General features: G+C 38.7%; 1 protein-coding gene across 2 annotated transcripts in view; it reads right to left on the bottom strand.

The window, feature by feature from the left end:
* RORB (RAR related orphan receptor B) overlaps positions 1 to 20,250 on the bottom strand; it is a 194,376-nt gene that overhangs the window by 65,443 nt on the left and 108,683 nt on the right. Inside the window, exon 1 of one of the 2 annotated variants that reach the window (XM_037030319.1) lies at positions 14,056 to 14,186. The exons of the other annotated variant lie outside the window; for it this stretch is intronic. Coding sequence (XP_036886214.1) covers positions 14,056 to 14,095 — 40 coding nt within the window. The 5' untranslated portion in view covers positions 14,096 to 14,186. Of the gene's footprint in view, positions 1 to 14,055; positions 14,187 to 20,250 lie in introns of those variants that run through there. 2 annotated transcript variants of the gene reach the window in all.

Here is a 20,250-nt window from a genome sequence, read left to right on the forward strand (position 1 = left end):
AATTTGACCATTTGGTTTATAATCCAAGTTGCAACTTGGATTATTAAGTTCCAAGTAAATGGTCTCAGTAATCCAAGTTGCAACTCTTCTACCCAAATTGTATCTCATCTACCATTTGTAGCAAATCCAAGTTCAAGTCACCGCCTATAGTCTTTCCTTTTTTCACTGGAAGACTGATAAATGTCTACCCCTATTAGGTATAAAATCTTCCAATGCCCCGTGACAACAACCCCAAAGGATGAAGTGTTGTAGACTGCTCCGCCTGGTTTTAGGAATCGTATCTGTACCCCTTGTGGCTAAGGGCGAGGGATGACCTCTGGAATGCCAGCCACAGGAGACAAAGCTTGTCTCTGGTAGCAAATACCGCCTCAGTTCCTTTCCCTGCCCCCAAAGCTTGGTCAGAAGTCAATGACAGGTAAGACCCCACACAGCGGGGGGGGGGGCAACCTAAGCTAGACTCAATCACTTGGGAGGCCTTCATGGAAGGACTTGGGGGCGGGGGAGAGGGGGTGCTGCAACAAAGAGCAATGGACTCTTGCCCCCTGGCTTTGAGATAGCCCATGTCCCCATGTTCTCTGGGAGAAGCGCTTCCTGGCTCTAATCCCCTTAAGCCTGAATACCTGTTGGGGAGAGGTGCAGCTCCTTGCCTTGCTAGAGTGTGTCCTGGGGAAAAATCTGGCATCACAAAGACTTGCTGATAAACCTGTGAAATCTCATTCATATAATAAGGGTCCGAGAGGAAATGAGTATGTCTCCCAAAGTTTCTGCAACTCTCTTCCTGACAGACACTGACTCAGACTCTGAAGCCCTCAGATTTCTTTGAAATGTTATCTACTGTTTGATCCTTGCTGCCCTGTATCCCTGTGCATTACAACCCAATAAAAGGCAGGTGCTTGGGCCTTTTTCTCCTCGGAGAAACTGGCCTCTGCTGGCCTTTGTATCCCCTGAGAAACTGGCCACAGCCCACTCCTCCTTCCTAAGCAGATTTGTCATGTCTTGCTCCTTATTCACTTTTGTCTGTGGTGCCTGGGGGGACTCGTGAGAGAAGTTGCTCCCACAATGAAGCAAGTGATCCTAAAATCTAGTTCCACCATAATTTTGCTTTATCAGGAAACGTCCCTAAGACTGGGGTGGGATTTTCCACACCCTAAGAAGTGTGGAAAAATGAGACCCACTGGAAAAAGCAAATCTTGGAGCTTTTGCCCTTAAATGATACTATATGGTGATTCTAAAAGATTCCTGATGTTGGGTCAGGTTTGTGTNAAATTTGACCATTTGGTTTATAATCCAAGTTGCAACTTGGATTATTAAGTTCCAAGTAAATGGTCTCAGTAAACCAAGTTGCAACTCTTCTACCCAAATTGTATCTCATCTACCATTTGTAGCAAATCCAAGTTCAAGTCACCGCCTATAGTCTTTCCTTTTTTCACTGGAAGACTGATAAATGTCTACCCCTATTAGGTATAAAATCTTCCAATGCCCCGTGACAACAACCCCAAAGGATGAAGTGTTGTAGACTGCTCCGCCTGGTTTTAGGAATCGTATCTGTACCCCTTGTGGCTAAGGGCGAGGGATGACCTCTGGAATGCCAGCCACAGGAGACAAAGCTTGTCTCTGGTAGCAAATACCGCCTCAGTTCCTTTCCCTGCCCCCAAAGCTTGGTCAGAAGTCAATGATGGGTAAGACCCCTCACAGAGGGGGGCAACCTAAGCTAGACTCAATCACTTGGGAGGCCTTCATGGAAGACTTGGGGGCGGGGGAGGGGGGGTGCTGCAACAAAGAGCAATGGACTCTTGCCCCCTGGCTTTGAGATAGCCCACGTCCCCATGTTCTCTGGGAGAAGCGCTTCCTGGCTCTAATCCCCTTAAGCCTGAATACCTGTTGGGGAGAGGTGCAGCTCCTTGCCTTGTTAGAGTGTGTCCTGGGGAAAAATCTGGAATCACAAAGACTTGCTGATAAACCTGTGAAATCTCATTCATATAATAAGGGTCAAAGCAGGAAATGAGTATGTCTCCCAAAGTTTCTGCAACTCTCTTCCTGACAGACACTGACTCAGACTCTGAAGCCCTCAGATATCTTTGAAATGTTATCTACTATTTGATCCTTGCTGCCCTGTATCCCTGTGCATTACAACCCAATAAAAGGCAGGTGCTTGGGCCTTTTTCTCCTCGGAGAAACTGGCTGCTGCTGGCCTTTGTATCCCCTGAGAAACTGGCCACAGCCCACTCCTCCTTCCTAAGCAGATTTGTCATGTCTTGCTCCTTATTCACTTTTGTCTGTGGCGCCTGGGGGGACTCGTGAGAGAAGTTGCTCCCACAATGAAGCAAGTGTTCCTAAAATCTAGTTCCACCATAATTTTGCTTTATCAGGAAACGACCCTAAGACTGGGGTGGGATTTTCCACACCCTAAGAAGTGTGGAAAAATGAGACCCACTGGAAAAAGCAAATCTTGGAGCTTTTGCCCTTAAATGATACTATATGGTGATTCTAAAAGATTCCTGATGTTGGGTCAGGTTTGTGTTCACCTATATCTCATCAGGTACACAACAGCTCAATCCCAGCTCCCTGCTTAAATACCAAATATAGTGCACAGAATTCAGTGCACCCTAATTCCTACTAGAATGCCCTCACACCTATCAGCATTTAGGGTCTCCCTTTCTTCTCGAACTCTTTTCTGTAATATCCTGGGGGATAGTCTGTGTGAGCACTTTGCTCCATTCAGTTGATAGCTCCTAAATGAACCAAAGATAACATTTATTTTTATAATATTATAATTTCCTAACATATGTATCATTGGAAACTAGAGTAAGAAAAAAATTCCTACCACGTGTTAATGGCAAAAAATGATTTTTTCAAAGGCATGATTTGTAGGATTATCATGAAGAGAGATGATTTATATTTTCCATAGGAACTTTTATTCCTACATGTTGTTTGCTTACTCTAACTCCCCAGAAAATTGAAATTACAGAGAATGTAACCTATAAAGAACAACAACAGTGATTAGTTTTATCATTAGTGGCAATTACTAATAATAAGTTAAACATCTCCTTTGGAAACAAAGAAAATCAGTTTTATAAGTCATAATGGTTTTAAACTCACAATTTACAAATTAATTCCCATTAAGTACATATTGTCCTGTCAAAGTTTTAACTATAATGTGATAATGTGTGTGTAGTTCCTTACATCTTTCAGGTTGAAAGCAGTTAATGTCTTCCCTGACCACTCACAGTGTGGTCTGAAGACCAGGGGCACTGGAATGACCTGGGAGCATATTAGAAATACAGACTATCAAGACTTATTCAAGACCAATTGAATCAGAATTTGCTGTTTAATAAGCCCCCCAGGACAGCATTCAAGTTTGAGAAGAACTGCTCTGTGATGCCCAGGTAATTACAGTTGTAGCCACCATGAGAAGTAATGGAATATTAAATTTCCTTGGCACTAGGGGAAATTAAAATCTTCACAGGATTCTGGAAAAGTCTTTTCTGCTATTGTTTTTTAGGCATTTGTCTTTTGTTCAAAAAGCAGCGAGACAATTGAAGGATTAGTTACAAAAATCCCTGGTCACTAATTGACAAGGCAGAAGAAAGAGAAGCCAGTGTATTCCCAGAAACATCTTGCATTACTGTAACTAACACACAGTGACCCAGGTTTCCTTTGCAGATTTAACAATTGTCAGCTGTGCCTACATCGTCTTCACGTTAAAACACCACATGGCAGTGTGTCCTCCCTTTTTTGCTCTTGGGGTTGTGGCCACTAGCTCACACTCTGGATTCTCAGTGTGAAAAAACCTCTCTTGAAAAGATTTTAAAAATAGTTTTTCTATTTAAAAAATGGAATTGCACAAAGTTTTCTTCTTTTGGTGGAGGCGAGCAGGTCAAGCAATGTTTGAAACAGAAATGAACTCACTTCAGCTATCTGTGTCAATTCTGGAGGCAGATTAGTTAATATGGAGTTGAGTTGTCATCAGGCTAATACTCATCACCTTCCTCTTATCTATCATCATGCTGTCGTTAGGCCAGCTACTCACAGTGTGGTTCCTGACCAGCATCATTACCATTATCTGATGCTTGATAGAAATGTAGCACTTAGATCCTACCCTACACCCACATAATCAAAGTCTTCATTGCAATAATATCTCTGATGCCCATGCATGGCAAATTTTGAGAAGATCTGGGAGAGAGAAAGGAAAGGCATGCTACAATTTGACTCCTAGGGTGTCTGCTCCAAACCCCAACTCTCTGTAAAGAGAACTATGCATAAAAAAGAAGACATGTACTCTACTTGATAGCTATTTTTTTCCAGTTACAAAAAGAAGAAAACAATTATTTTGCTTCCATGAAAACCTTGTCTCTCCTTAGTTCCTTAGTTTGTTCCTGAGGCTCTTTCTCTAGTCTCCATTTAGCTGAAATGTTTGACAGGCAGCTTATGTTTACACAACATTACCTTCCCAGAAGGAGAGTGGAGATGAAGGAACTCTACCCACCAGGTCACACAACGATTCAGAGTGACCAGGCAGAGTTCATTCCCTGAGAAAAATTTAAAAAGAGATGAAAGTCTCTTTTCAGAAAATAAAAAATAGCGTTTTTTTTATGTTAAAAATCAAAATGCATGACGAGAATGAGATAAGTAACAGACTGAGATAAAAATATTGAAAAATACATAAATAATAAAGGACTTGAAGCCAAAATATTCAAAGTGCTCTTTAGATTCAAAGAAATTGGCAAAATATTTAAATCTTTTATCCACCTTGAATTTATTTTTTTGTATAGTGTAAGTTGGTGCTCAAGTTTCATTTTTTTGCACATAGCTGTCCAGTTCTCCCAATGCCATTTGTTGCAGAGGCTATTTTTGCTCCATTTTATGTTGCTGCCCCCTTTGTTGAATATTAATTGACTATAGAAGACTTGGGGTTATTTCTGAACTCTTTGTTCTGTTCCATTGGTCTATGTGCCTGTTTTTATGCCAGTACCAGGCTGTTTTGATTATAGTGGACTTGTAATACAGTAAATGAATGGATCAAAAAACTATGGTACATTTACACAATGGAATTCTATGCAGCAGAAAAAAAAGAAGGACCTCCTACCCTTTGCAACAGCATGGATGGAACTGGAAAGCATTATGCTGAGTGAAATAAGCCAGGCAGTGAAACACAAATACCATATGATCTCACCTTTAACAGGAACCTAATCAACAAAACAAACAAATGAACAAAATATAACCAAAGACACTGAAATAGAGAACAGGCTGACAGTGACCAGAGGGGAGAGAAGAGGAATTTCAGGGGAAAACGGGAAGGGTTTGCAGGAATAAGTATAAAGGACACATGGGCAAAAACAAGGGGGATTGGAAACAGGTGGGAGGTAGGGAGGACTAGGGGGTTGGGTTGGGATGGCAGTAAAAGGCAGAAAACTGCACTTGAACAATTAAAACAAATAATAAAATAAAATAAAATAAATTGGCAAAATATCAGAACAGACACATTATCCAAGAAAGCACATGGTTGGAAAATCAGGATATGAAATCATGCTCAACATCATATGTCTTTAAATAATTACAAATTCAAACAACAATGCAATGCCACCACATACTTATTAGAATGACAAAGCAAAAGAAAAACAAACAAACAAAACAACAACAAAAACCAAACCCCGACAGTACCAAATGCTGGTGAGGATGCAGAGCAAAAGGAAGTGCTTATTTGTTGCTGGTGGCAATACACAATGATACAGCCACTTTGAAAGGTGGTTTGGCAGTTTCTAAATGTCCATGGTCTTAACATATGACCTAGCAATTGTGGTCCTAGGTTTTTACCAACTGAGCTGAAACTCACATACACACTAAAACCTGCATACAAGTGTTTATGTCAACTTTATTCATAATTGCCCCCAAACTGGAAAGAAACAAGATAACAATAGGTGGGTGGATAAGCTAACAATTGTGCATCTAATGATAAAAATATATGAGCAATAAAAAGACATGGAGAAAACTTGTATGCATGTTGCTAGGTGAAAGAAGCCAGTCTTAATAAACTATATAAAATTCCAACTGTATTAAATTTTGGAAAAGGCAAAACTATAAAGATAGTAAAAAAAACCCAGTGGCTGTGAGAAGTTCAGGGAATGGAGGTGGGAAAAATAAGTAAAACACAGAGAATTGTTAGGGTAATGCATATATTCTGTATAATAGTGTAATTATGGGTAAATGTCTACATATTTGTCAATACCCATAAGGTACAACACAAAGAATGAAACTTACTGTAAACTATGAATTATAGTTAAAATAATATCTCAGTATTGGTTCATTAATTATAACAAGCACATTATATTAATGCAAGTTATTAAAAACAAAGAAAATTATATGTGGGGGGGTGGGTGGGTATACAGAATTCTGCTCAATTATTCTGTAAATCTAAAACTGTACTAAAACTTCTATTATTATAAAAATTGATTTACACAAAAGTGCTTCTCTGAGATAGTCTCATCTGAGACTGCCTAGCAAAGACAAGTAAGGAATATTTTAATATCAATTATTCATCAAACATTTGTTTGCCTTAGGGCACAGATATATGCAAAAGCAAGTTTCTATATTTAAAATGAATACAATGATTATACAGATCTATATAGTCTGAATAACCTAAATACAGGGCAAACTCAAATGAACACTAAATGAACCTGGAGGAGAAAGACATGCTATGTGACCCTAGACAGAATACATTCTGTGGCTGACCTGGGACTGCCAGTAGCAATCAAAGCTCAACTACAACAGGAGGTTGAACATAGCCAACAGGGTGGGCACACCTTGAGTACCTAGCTTGGGTAATAGAGGAAGCAGTGCCATTGGATTCTACAGAACTCTTACTGTATTAGGCCACTCTATGAAGCCTGGAAGACACAGCAGCTCTACCTAATACATAGAAACAAACACAGGGAGGCTGCCAAAATGAGGAGACAAAGAAACATGGCCCCAATGAAAGAGTAGAACAAAACTCCAAAAAAGGAACTAAACAAAATGGAGACAAGCAATTTACTAGGTAGAGTTTAAAATACTGGTTTTAAGGAGGCTCAATGAACTTGGTTAGAATATCAACAGCATGAAAAAGATCCATTCAGAAACAAAAGATACACTAACTGAAATAAAGAGCAATTTACAGTGAAAAAAACAGTGGCGTGAATGAAGCCGAGAATCAAATCAATGATTTGGAACATATGGAAGAAGAAAACAACCAATTAAAATAGAAAAAAGAAAGAAATTCCCCCCAAAATGAGTATAGTGTAAGGAGCCTCTGGGATAATGTCAAGCATACCAATGTTTGCATCATAGGGGTGCCAGAAGGAGAAGAGAGAGAGTAAGAAATTGGAAACCTGTTTGAAAAAGTAATGTCAGAAAACTTTCCTAACTTGGTGAAGTCTAGGAAGTGCAGATAGTCCCAAACAAGATGAACTCAGAAATACCTACACCAAGACATATCATAATTAAAATACAAAAGGTTAAATACAAAGAGAGAATTTATTTTATTTTATTTATTTATCTTTAGAGGGGAGGGGAAGGAGAGAGGGGAAGAAATATCAGTGTATGGTTGCCTCTCATGTGTCCCCTGCTGGGAACTGGCCTGCAACCCAGGCACGTGCCCTGACTTGGAATCTAACCATGATCCTTTAGTTCACAGGCCTGCACTCAATCCACTGAGCTACACCAGGCAGGGCCAAAGGGAGAATTTTTCATCGTTGTTCAATTACAGTTGTCCTCATTTTTCCCCCATTACTCTCCCCTGCCCTACCTATCTCCCACCTCCCATATTCAATCCTTCCCCCTTTGTCTTTGTCCACGGGTCCTTTATACATGTTCCTTGACTTGACCCTTCCCCTGCAAAGGCAGAATATTAAAAGCAGCAAGAGAAAAGCAGTTAGTTACTTACAATGGAACTCCCATAAGACTGTCAACTGATTTCTCAAAAAAACCTTTGCAGGTTAGAGGGGATTGGCAAGAAATGTACAAAGGATTAAAAGCAAGGACTTATAACCAAGATTATGCTACCAAGCAAATCTATCATTTAGAATTGAAGGACATATAAATAGCTTTCCAGACAAGGAAAAGCTACAGGAGTTCATCACCAACAAACCAGTATTATGTGAAATGTTAAAGTGTCTTCTTTAAGAAGAAGAAAAAATATGAACAATAAGGTGACAATAAATACATATCTATCAAAAATGGAATCTAAAAACCAAAATAAACACACAGGTTTATTTGTTTTATTTTTTTTAATGAAAAGAAAAAATAACTAGGAATAAGCCTGTCCATGGATGTAAAAGACCTGTAGTTAGAAAATTATAAGACACTGAAGAAAGAAACTGGAGAAGATATAAGTGAGTGGGAGCAAGTACTGTGTTCATGGATGGGAAGAATTAACATCATTAAAATGTCCATACTACCCAAAGCAATCTATAGATTCAACACAATTTCTACCAAGATTCCAATGATGTATTTTACAGAACAACAAAATATTTCAAAAATGTATATGCAACCACAAAAGGCCCCATAGCAACGGCAAACCTGAGAAAGAAGAACAAAGAGGAATCACTCTACCTAATAACAAACTATACTATAAGACCATAGTAATCAAAACAGCATGGTACTAGCATAAAAACAGACACATAAATCAATGGAACAGAATAGAGAGCCCAGAAATGAACCCACACCTTTATCTTCAATTGGTATTTGACAGAGGAAGCAAGCACAAACAATGGACTGAAGGTAGTTTACTCAATAAATGGTGGGGGGAAAATTGGACAGATACATGTAGAAAAATGAAACTAGACCACCTTCTTAAACCACGCACAAATAAATACAAAATTTAAGTCTTCGGATCAAAGACTTAAAGTTTAGACCCCAAACCATAGAAATCCTGAGGAAAACATAGGCAGTAAAATCTTGGACACTGCTCATAGAAATTTTTGTTGGATACATCTCCCCAGACAAGGAAACTAAAAGGAAAAAAAAATCAAATGGACTATATCAAACTAAAAAGTTTTTGCACAACAAAGGAAATCATCAACAAAATAAAAAGACAACCCACAGAATGGAAGAACTTATTTGCTGATTCATCTGAAAAGGGGTTAATGCCCAAAATTTATAGAGTACTTACAAAACTGAACACCAAAAAAACAAACAACCCAATTAAAATTGGGCAAAGGGCCTGAATAGACATTCCCCAAGGAGGACATATGGATGGCCGATAGAGCATATAAAAAGATGCTCAACATCACTAATCACCATAGAAATGCAAATAAAACACATAGTGAAGTACCATCTTACACCTGTCAGAATGGCTGTCATTAATAAATCAACAAACAAGTGCTGTTGAGGATGTGGAGAAAGGGGAACCATTTTGCACTGTGGGAGTGCAGACTAGTGCAGCCACTGTGGAAAGTAGTGTGGAGATACCTCAAAACATTCAAAATGGATCTGCCTTTTGATCCAGCTATCCCATTTCTGGCAATTTATCCGAAGGAACCCAAAACACTAATTCAAAAGAACATAAGCACTCCTATGTTCACTGCAACATTATTCACGATTGCCAAGACATGGAAGCAGCCCAAGTGTCCAGCAGTAGATGAGTGGATGAAACAACTATGGAACATTAACACAATGGAATAGAACTCAACCATAAAAAAGAGAAGAAATTTTACCCTTTGTGACAATATGGATGAACCTAGAGAACATTATGCTAAGTGAAATAAGCCAGTCAGAGAAAGACAAATACCATATGATTTCACTCATATGAATCTAATAAACATACTGAACTAACAAGGAAAATGGGGACAGACTCATAAATGGAGAACAGGATGGCAGCTTGGAAGTGGAGATTATCTGGTGGAGGGGTTGAGAAAAAGGAAAAAGGACTCATGTACATGGACAACAGTGTGGTGATTGCTGGGGGAGGGGGTTATCAGGGGGACTAAATGGTAATGGAAACTACAATAAAGCTTAAATTTAAAAAAGCAAGGGGAATATAAACAGAATCATAGATACAGGGAATGTTTTGATGGTTGCCAGATCGAAGGCAGGCTGGGAGATTGGATAAAGGAATTAGAAGTACAATTTGGCCCTGGCTGGTGTAGCTCAGTGGATTGAGCACGGGCCTGTGAAGCAAAGGGTCACTGGTTCAATTCCCAGTCAGGGCATATGCCTGGGTTGCAGGCCAAGTCCCCAGTAAAGGACATATCAGAGGCAACCACACATTGATGTTTCTCTCCCACTCTTTGTCCTTCCCTTCCCCTCTCTCTAAAAATAAACAAATAAAATATTTTAAAAAAGGAGAAGTACAATTTGGTAGTTACAGAATAGTCATGGGGATTTAAAGTACAGCATAGGGAATAGAGTAGCTAAGGAACATTTACCCATGACCCATGGACATAGACAATGATGTGGGGATTGCTTGAGGGAGTAGGGAGGCTGGATGGAGGTGGGCTAAGGGGGAAAATTGGGACAGCTATAGTAGTATAAACAATAAAGTACAATTTCAAAGTAAATAGTAGGAGAATACTTTTAAAATTATCAAATTACTGCTCTTTTATCTGTAGTCATGTCAGATTAAACCACATGAAACTGTCACCTTTTTGTGCAAAGGAATAGCCAACATTGGCAATTTTACATGGTTCAATCTAGTATTACAGTTCACTGTGCCTAAAATGTGGTTATTACACTGTGTTCTTTCTCAGGAATACCTGGAAAGACCAATTAACAGGGAAATACTTGATAAATATAAAAATAAGGTCATTAAATAATAAGTTTGAAGGTAGGCAATTCAAAGGTTGGAACAGGATCACTGGTTAAAAACCCACGCACCAAGAAAACCCCAAGCGACTGGAGTTTGGGTGGAAAGCGCAGAATACTTCTCATTCTCTTCATTGATAGATGTGGTAGAGACCATTCCTGAAGTTCCCAGCACTTGTTCAGAAAATACGAAAATAAGATAAACATGTGCCTTTCTGCTGGGTGACAAAGAAAGACAATCTCTTGAAGTGTGGTAAAAAAGAGACAAGACAGGACTACCAGAGAAAGGACAAAAATATATTCTAAAGTATAGTGATCAGAATCTAATTTTGATAACTTTGTTCTTGAAAAGAGAAATCTGGTACAATAAATGGGACATCTCATTTTCATATAAGACACCTGAGTAGATTATTTCCCGCGTGAGGATGATGTCCACGTATGATGAGAATGTTAGTACCATATTAACACTTTCCTTCTTAATGTACAATAATGATAACTGTATTTAACTGGCTTATAACATCCTACAATTTGCTTAAATGGCCAAAAACTAAACAGTAGTATTATTTGTCACTCTGTCATATTTACAGACACTTCTGCTTTTTTAATATGCCCTTAGCCATGAATGCAACAAATAATTACAAAAACAAAATTTAGAAAGTAGGTGAGATATTTACATGGGTTATGTGCATGAGAGAGAAATGGAAAAAGAACAATCACTACCAGGAGCCTGAAAGAATTCCTTTGCCATCAGAGGGTTGATTTAGGGTAAAACTGTGTGAATAGGCACTCCAATAGGACATTAGGGAGTTTTCATTTATGGGAAAACACGGACATATAATGGCACTAGTGACCCTTGCTGAGAACGCAGATTTTAGGAACTCATTTTGTAGATTGTCTTTAAGAGCTTTGATTTTGTTTTTAACATAGACAGTGCTACCATAGCAAAATATATCACAAGTTTCTGCATTAAGAATTACATGATTATATCATTTACGTTCTAACAGATTTGCAATTCAGCCCCCATTGCTTCAACATTGAATCTTGAAATAAAAAGAAATAGGATTGAAGAGGAAATCTTAATTTTTATTTCATTTCTACAGAAAAGAATGAGTTCAAAGATTGGAGAAAGAGATGTTTGGGTTTAGTTCATTCTGACATAGATGGCCTTTCTCAAAAGAGGGGACACATAGAAATTAAAGGAAGAGGAAGGTATTCTCACCTGCATAATTTAAGACGTCACCCTGGAAGCTCTCACTTATAACGTCACCCTATGCTACACAGCACAGGGCCCTATATCAGTGTAGGCAAAGGTTTAGCCACCCAACACATGTGGAATTATTAGTGCATGGCTGCCTTGAAGACTGAAATGCCTGTTCTGCTGATACTGCACACTTTCGCTAAAGAGATTACCAGAATAATCCTAAATATTATAGGACCCGAGCTATCTTATTTTTGAGCCCATCAGATCCAGCATGCGGCACGTAATCCCTAACAGCTTTATTCAGTGTTTATGTAAGCTGTTGGTGGAGGGGTTGTATGCACATGGTGACCAAATAGTAAGAATAGATACTGTGATGTTCCAATGAGCGAGTTTTCCATATTAGCAAGTTTCCTCCTCTTGAGCATGTCTTTCTACAAGCACAAAATTTGTAACCATTGGTTGATAGTTTATGATAGCATTTGCATGGAGATGTTTATGGTTGTCCTTTGCCAGCTGTGTTTCTTATACATTAATTTCTACCAAAGGCATTTTGATGCTACCAGACGGAGTGAATTGGTGGGAGAAAGTGTTCGATTTGTTGTTGTTGGTCATTTCTTGAGAGGTTTGAACTACTTCAAAAGCAGCAGATGTATTTATTTGGGGGGAAAATAACGATAGAGGACAAAGACTGATGAAAACCAGAAATTGCTAAACATAGCACCAAGTGTTCTACTGTAGAAACCTAAAAGAAGCTATAGCTTTAATATAGAATATTCTGTTTAATGTCAATAAAATTTAACTAAATTATCTGCAAAACGCAAAGACACATTTATTCATTCAGGTCATTAAAAATGAGTTGTGTGTGTACCCACAAAAACATAAGCTCCTACAATCACACAATGTGTTTATGTAATTTTATCAGAGAGGGGAAATTCATGTTTTTTTTTGTTTGTTTTTCTTTAATACCGAGTCCGTGGAGAGAAGAACATTTATGTTCACCTGGTAGCCTCTGCTAATTGTAATTCAAACCCAAAGAGGATTAAGCACATAGACATTAATATGTTCGGTGCTATTAATTTCTAAATAACAACAGCAATAATATACTGAGTAAATCTGCCTCTTGTAAGGCTGACTAGTTGTTTAAAGAGTCCATTAATGTCAGAACCGAGATCTGCTGACAATCACTTATTTTATGAATAAAGTGTTTGAATATATATATTTAGAAATTAATGAATAATTGCATTAAAATAATGTTACTTTCTAAAAATACAAGCACAAGGGAGCTCTCGGCACTGTGGAAAAATGTAATTCTAAGTTTATATAATATTTGAAGAAGTTTTAGTTTGATGAATAACTTTTTTGAACAATTGTGAGCTTTATGTTTGAAAAAAATAATTATAGCAATTTACATTTTAATATTTTCAATTGTTGTTCATTGCTGTGTAGTACTGTAAAAACATGGCAATAAATCATGCATCATATTGCCCTAGGATATTTTAAAAGAAGTGTTCACAGCCTGCCTGTGTTATGAAATAATGTGTGTTTAGGAAATTATCCACTAACTCACACGTAAAATATTTAAGAGAAAAAAAACCCACAAACAATTCATCTTATTGTGAATCATCATTTAAAAAAATAGAATTTTTTTTGAAAACAGATTTCTTACATATGAGAAAGTATCTCTTATAATATATTTATAAACTAAATTCAAAAATAATTAGAAACATCGAGATGATCACAATGATAGCAATGTCGGTGACTAAAATCGAAGCTTCAAAAGGTTGTTCACACTGTTGTCTGCGTGTTAGTACAATGTGGCAGATGACTAATTAAATTTGATCTCAAAGCTTATGCATTCAGTAATTCACTTCCAGATATGATAATATTTATGTATAAATGTGTTCTCCAGGGTAAAATAAAGCCTGAGTGACTTTATTATATACATTCTAAAATCAGAAAACATTTCATTGTTCCCACACCTAGCCATTAATTTATTTTTGCCAAGAGCTCCTAAATGATTACTCTCTTGCCTGGAGACTAGTTCATACAACTAAGAGAGAAGAAAATGTAAAACTCACCAGTGGCGTCAGCTTTAGATTTGATCTCGTTCTCACACATTTTGACGTTGCGATTAGAAGTCTAACTGAAAAATATTGCACTTTTCACTGGAGGTCTGACAACTGCCCCTGTGTTACCCCACAACTAGCATCTCAACAGACTGCATTAATGAGATTAAATGAAAGAGGAGTTAAAGGCATCAACTGTTCCATTTCATTAAGTAAGAGTGAAGGGCTGCCAGGGCAAGGAAGGCAGAGGTAGAACACTGGTTTTTCTTTTTGATACTACTTATCCACGAACGAATGCAGCATTTGCTAAATCACAATCAGCAGTTTAAAAACATCACTTTTCCCTCCGGAATTGTATAGACACAGAAAATTTCTGCACTTCCATTCTCCTTTATTTTACCCCATTGGAATAGGCATCTGCCATGTAACAGAGTCATGTCTGTGATTATTAATATATAACATGTATTTCAAGATTAGTTTGGTCCATTTATTTTGGACCCTCTATTGAGGGCCAGGGATGAGGAATTGTATAAAAATATTACTGTGTTATCACCTCCCAAATGTTGGATAGAAGTTGTCTATGCACACGAACATTTTATAGTTAAAGAAAATATGCATACCTTACAGCTGCTGTGGTAATAAAGCCTGGCAACAAGTTTGGGGACTTTATACTAGGTGGGTCACCTGGCTCCAATCCTGAGGTCTGAAGTGACTGCATTCTCCCAGCATGCCTCAGTGCTCACACTTATAAAACAGGAATGACGAAGACACACGGATCGAAATTTCTGATCCTGAGCCCTTGTCACTATCAAGGCTAAATATGTGAATATGTAAAAATTGCTTTGACTTGCATAGAAAAGTACATGACCTTTATGCAAGAGCAAAATACTCATGAGTGTCACCTTTATCAAGCTTTTGCTTAGAGTTACTGAATTGTTTCAAGGATGAATTGCAAACCTTTATCTTCACCCCTCACCTCTCCACCACCTTCGACAGCTCTCTTTCTCTTCACTAATCCCTTGTCACAAATGGTTTCTTGATCTCCTTTCCTTCTGTTCCTCTGCTCTCTTAAGCATCATTACTTTTTCCTGGCTCACATTGTAGTAGAACTACTTTTCAATAGGAACAAAGGCAAGTGGCGATTAGGTGGTTAGAGGAGGCTGGGTAAACCTGTCAAATATAACTGTCAGAGCGGAGCCCAATTGGATGTCCATTGAAATAATCTGGAGGATTTAAAAATAGTGATACCCAGAGATCTCTTTCTGACTCCCATTAATTTGCTTGGTGTGGGGTCAAGTTATCTTGAGTTTTTAATCATTTCCAAAGTGACTCTAATGGGCAACCAGGACCGAAGAGCCTTGGAATGTTTCTCAGAATCACCAGAAACGTGTGTTAAATATGGATTCCTGTCCCCACTCTGCAACTACTGAGTGAGAATCTTCCGAGGTGGGGCCTGGAAAGCTACATGATTAGCACACAGGTATTTGCTGTGATAGACAAATTTGAGGGAAACTTGAGTTAAGAATCCTTGACTTTGAATTAGAGCATCTGGTTTTGAGTTCCTGGGTAAGTTGCTTAACATTTTCTGTGCCTCAGGTTGCATATCACCTACCCACTAGAGTTGTGTGAGGAATAATGTGAAAGTCCTTAGCACAGAGCTTGCTACATTTTGGAAATTCAGTAAGTATACTGGAAAATGAATCTGCCTATCTCTGCTTATCTCCAACACAAGCCTTTTGGCTGTTGACTCTGGTTATCCTTTGTTTATTCAGTCAATACCATTAATTACCGAATTAATAATTAACTATTTGTAGTAGACACTGGAAAATAAATATTATGGAGCTTACAGTACATGTGTATTAAAAGCCTATAAATTTAATCCTATTTATATTCTTCCACTATAATTGTCAGTTTTCTGTATAATACTAGAAATAATATTTTTAGAAGAACTTTTTTGATAATGAGGAATAGGAAAGTCATTTAAAAGCTCTATTTTGTCAGAAAGTAAATTGCAGGGTACTAGATGTTTAATGTATTATAATTAAAATTAGGAGACAGAATTGTTCTGTGTGAACTATTTAAAAGGTATGCAATACTAACTTGTGTGGCATGAAATTTAGAGGCACCATTCATAGGGTGCTGGAAACCAAATCTCAGGATCAGAGAGTTTTATCACCTCATGCCTCCCAAGCCTTGAAAAATATCCAGCTCCTGCTCTGGCCAAAAGAAGTGGGTACCAAGAACATCACGACAGACTCACTGGCATCTGGATGCCCCAGAGCATGCTCGCTCCCCTGGAAACCAACGGCAGGGTGGGAGATGGGAGAACACGCCTGGGTGGGGGGCCCAGTCCGTAAAGGGGGCACATGGTCAGAAAAGAAGGAAAAAATGGTTGGGATTTCTCTAGAGTTATGGTTTTATCATATCACTTTGCTTCTCCAAAATGTTTCAGCCTTCCATGATTCACAAGATAAACTTAATCTCCTCCTTAGGAGGAGACTGGGGCATCTTTATTTTCAGGTACTCACCCTGTGTCCAGGGACAAAGGCATTCATCTCCCTTCAAATTCTGCCCCTAATTCCCCACTTCTCTGCCTTTTTTTCACTTCTCTCTCCTCTGTGGCCCTAGTGAAGCCCTCACTCTACTTTGCTTGAACTACCCTACATCTGATCTATTTTTGAAAACTCACTCAACTCCCACCATCTCTGCAAAGTGTCTCCTGACCCTCCATCCACAGTGATTACCCTGGGCTCCTATGTCCCCACCACTTATTTGGTCCTGGTGTTCTTCATTAATCCTCTTTATATGCTTACCTTCCACCTTGGCTGTAAGCTCCTTAGAGATAAAAGCCCTCACTTTGTGTGTCTCAGTGTCCAGCAGAGAGAGTCAATGAAATGTAGGGAGTGGGTCAGTGGGGGAGGGTAGACCTGCTGACTGACTGCTGCACTGAGGACCACCTACTCCCACCAGTTCCTCTCACTTGTGTTTCACCTTAATAGCTCATCTTTGGGGCACATAGGCTTATTTGCTTGCTGCTGCTTAGTGGAGATGAGAGAGAGTTAAGAAGAAAAAGATCTTGCCTTTTTTGGCTCTTTATATAGTCATAATTGGTTCTTAGAAACAAGGAAGTTGGAACAAAAAACCTCTTGATTTCCTGTTTTCACTTCATCAACTACCTTTCCTCTCATCCCTTGTCTCTGGAATTTGATTGCCACTTTGGACTACTTCCATGTGTTTAGGTCCTTCCTCTGTCCAGTTGGTAGATTTCTTTTTCTTTTGTTAGGTGTATAACCATGAGGCAAGAGTGAGTTGGTTTCTGCCCCAGATGGCTCTCCCTTGATCCCATTCTATTGTAGGTAGGGGCTGTGATACGCTTGTTGTACCAACATGATACTTAGACTGTCCCTGGTATAATCAGGCATTAGGCTAGTGAGACAAAAAAGTTCTTTAAAAAAAATCTACTAAGATTCCAGGGTGAGAGATGAAGCTTCTTACAAAAAGAGGTGTCACAAAAGGAAGATCATTTTACGGGTGAGTGTCCCTGCTTAGCACTGTGGTTCTCAAAGTGTAGTTCCCCAGAAAAGCTTGATTTGCATCATCACCTGGGAACTTGTTAGGAATGCAGATTCCTGGGTCCCACTCAAGGCCTCCTGAATCAGAAACGGGTGTGTGTGTGGGGGAGGGGCATTCAGCAGTCTATGGTTCTGCCGCACACTCATATTTCAGAGCCACTGGTTTACAGCCGGAGTTTTCCAGTCAGGAGGAGCTAGTGTGTGTGTGTAGTTCTCACACACTGGTTGTACAATCTGGACACATTTTTCCACCCTCTGATGCCTCAGTTTCATTGTATGTAAAATGGCCATAAGAATATCTACCTGGTAGAAGCGTTGAAGAATTTAAAGCAAGATTTTAAAGTAGCTCATTCCCAATTTAGTGAGAATGGAAGTGATTTTGTTAGAATGACTGATTTAGTAAGAATGTTTGGAAGGCTAGGGGTTTTTATTTTATGAAAAACCCCAAATTAATTCTGAAGTAGAGAATAATATACTGTTGCTATATACATAAATTGATATTGCCATGAAAAAAAGGTGTGTGGTTAAATGCAGATAAGAATTAATCATCAGTAATGCCAAATGTTATATTAATTACTTCCATGATTTTGCCCCAATTTAATGTTAGAAGTACAGAGAAATGCCAAAATGTAGATACTAGAAAAGGATTTTCTAACCTTCCATTAATGGTGTTTGGGGCTAGATAACTGTTTCCCCCCCCCCCCCCCCCGGGGGCGCGNCCCCCCCCCCCCCCCCGGGGAGCTATTCTGTGCATTGTAAATATCCTTGGCCTCTATCCACAAGAGGCCATGTCACCACCCATCCCTCAGCTGTGAAAACCAGAAAGGTTTCTGAATATTACCAAATGTGTCCTTGGGGGACAAAATAGACCTCAGTTCACAACTCCAAGTCTTTCTAGAGTTTCAGTGCCTGGACACAAATCCAGGCGTTACTATTCAACAGCTGTATGATTAGAACGAGGCATTTAACCCCTCTGTTCCTCAGCTTCTGCTCCTGTGAAATGGAGGTAACAATCGTACCCATTTCATAAAGTTCTGTTATGTCCCTTGAAAAATAAAAGAAGAATGCAAGTAAAACACTGAGATCAGTATCTGGAGCATGGTAAATATTATGGACTGAATGTTTATATCCCTCCAAATTCATATGTTGAGATCTTAACTCCCAATGTGATGGTATTAAGAGATGGGTTTTTGGGAGATGATTAGGTCATACGAGTGGAGCACATGAATAGAATTAGTGCCCTCGTACAAGAACCCCAGAGAGTCCTTCGGATCTCTTTTGACCAAGTGAGGATATAATGAGAAGTCAGAAGCCTGCAACCTTGAAGAGGGCTCCTACCAGAGCCTGACCATGCTGGTATCCTGATCTTGGACTTCCAGCCTCCAGAACTGTGAGAAATAAATTTCTGTTGTTTATAAGCCATCCTGACTATGGCACTTTGTTATAGTAGCCTTAACAGATTGAGTGCCTATTCAGCAAAGGTTGGCTATCCCTTACAGATGATAGATAAATAAATAGGCAGACAGATAGGTAGTCATAAGTTGATTCTATACCCCTGGAAAAACCTTTCTTTTAAAGTCTTTACAAAGTTCTGTATCCATTCGTCCACTTCTTTGCTGAGTAATGAATCCAAATGACTAAATACTCCTATGCATCTTAGAGTCTACAGCTGGTGTAGGAAAAGATCAAGGGAGTGTCAGAATCTGAACAGGGTTCTGCTTACACCCTTTTCTAGCTATGTACTTTCAGGAAGTGACAACCTCTCAGAACCACTGTTTCCTCCTTTGTAAAGTAGGGGAAACAATGACTAACTTATCTATTTGTTATAAAAATTATATTAGATAGTGTATGTGGAAGCTTATAAGCCAATATCCTGGTATACAGAAGACACTTGGTAAAGATTTAATTCCTTTCAAGTCAGAGGCGATGAGAGCATAGCAGAAAACAAAGTTGGGCACAGTCCCCATCTGCATGGATGTGGACTTTGAATGGCATAACTTCCTTTAAATTGACAAGAGTGAAAAGGGTTTCTCGGGACACAACATCTTATTCCATCAAAACTGCATTAGAAGGATTTGATTTCTAATGGGTACTAAGTAAAATTAGATATATTAATATTGTTAAAACTATACATTCTCCAGAAGGCTAAAGATGGGTTAATCTGTGGCTGGTTTTGTAAGTGCATTATTTATGTTATTGCTAACCAGCAAAATAGTAAATATCTTTGATTTCTATCCATTAGTTGTGACAACTAAAAATGTTTCCAAATATTGCCAAATATACCCCAGAGGACACTTATCTTGTACAATTCATATAAGAAACTTTAGCAGCTTAATTTTGATGCGGTACAGAGTAGTGATTATTGCCTCAATCAGTAGCTAACTCATTCTGGTGACTGAGCTTGCAAATGCTCAAACTTTGGTTCAAACTTATGTTATAAAAACCGTGTACAGTTCCAAGCACTTTTTCCAACAGTGCTTGTACTTATTTTCCACTCAAGGGAAAGTTATGTAGACAATAGAATGGAAAACAGAGAGACTAGTAATGGTCTTCTTAGTTGACATGAGCAGTACAAGCCAAAATTCAAATGGCAGAAATCTTGAGCCTTGGTTGCTCATTTACTAAGACATCCTTA

This window comes from Sturnira hondurensis, unplaced genomic scaffold (assembly GCF_014824575.4).
Source record: "Sturnira hondurensis isolate 20B ecotype Veracruz unplaced genomic scaffold, ASM1482457v3 Scaffold0020642, whole genome shotgun sequence".
NCBI lineage: Eukaryota > Metazoa > Chordata > Mammalia > Chiroptera > Phyllostomidae > Sturnira > Sturnira hondurensis.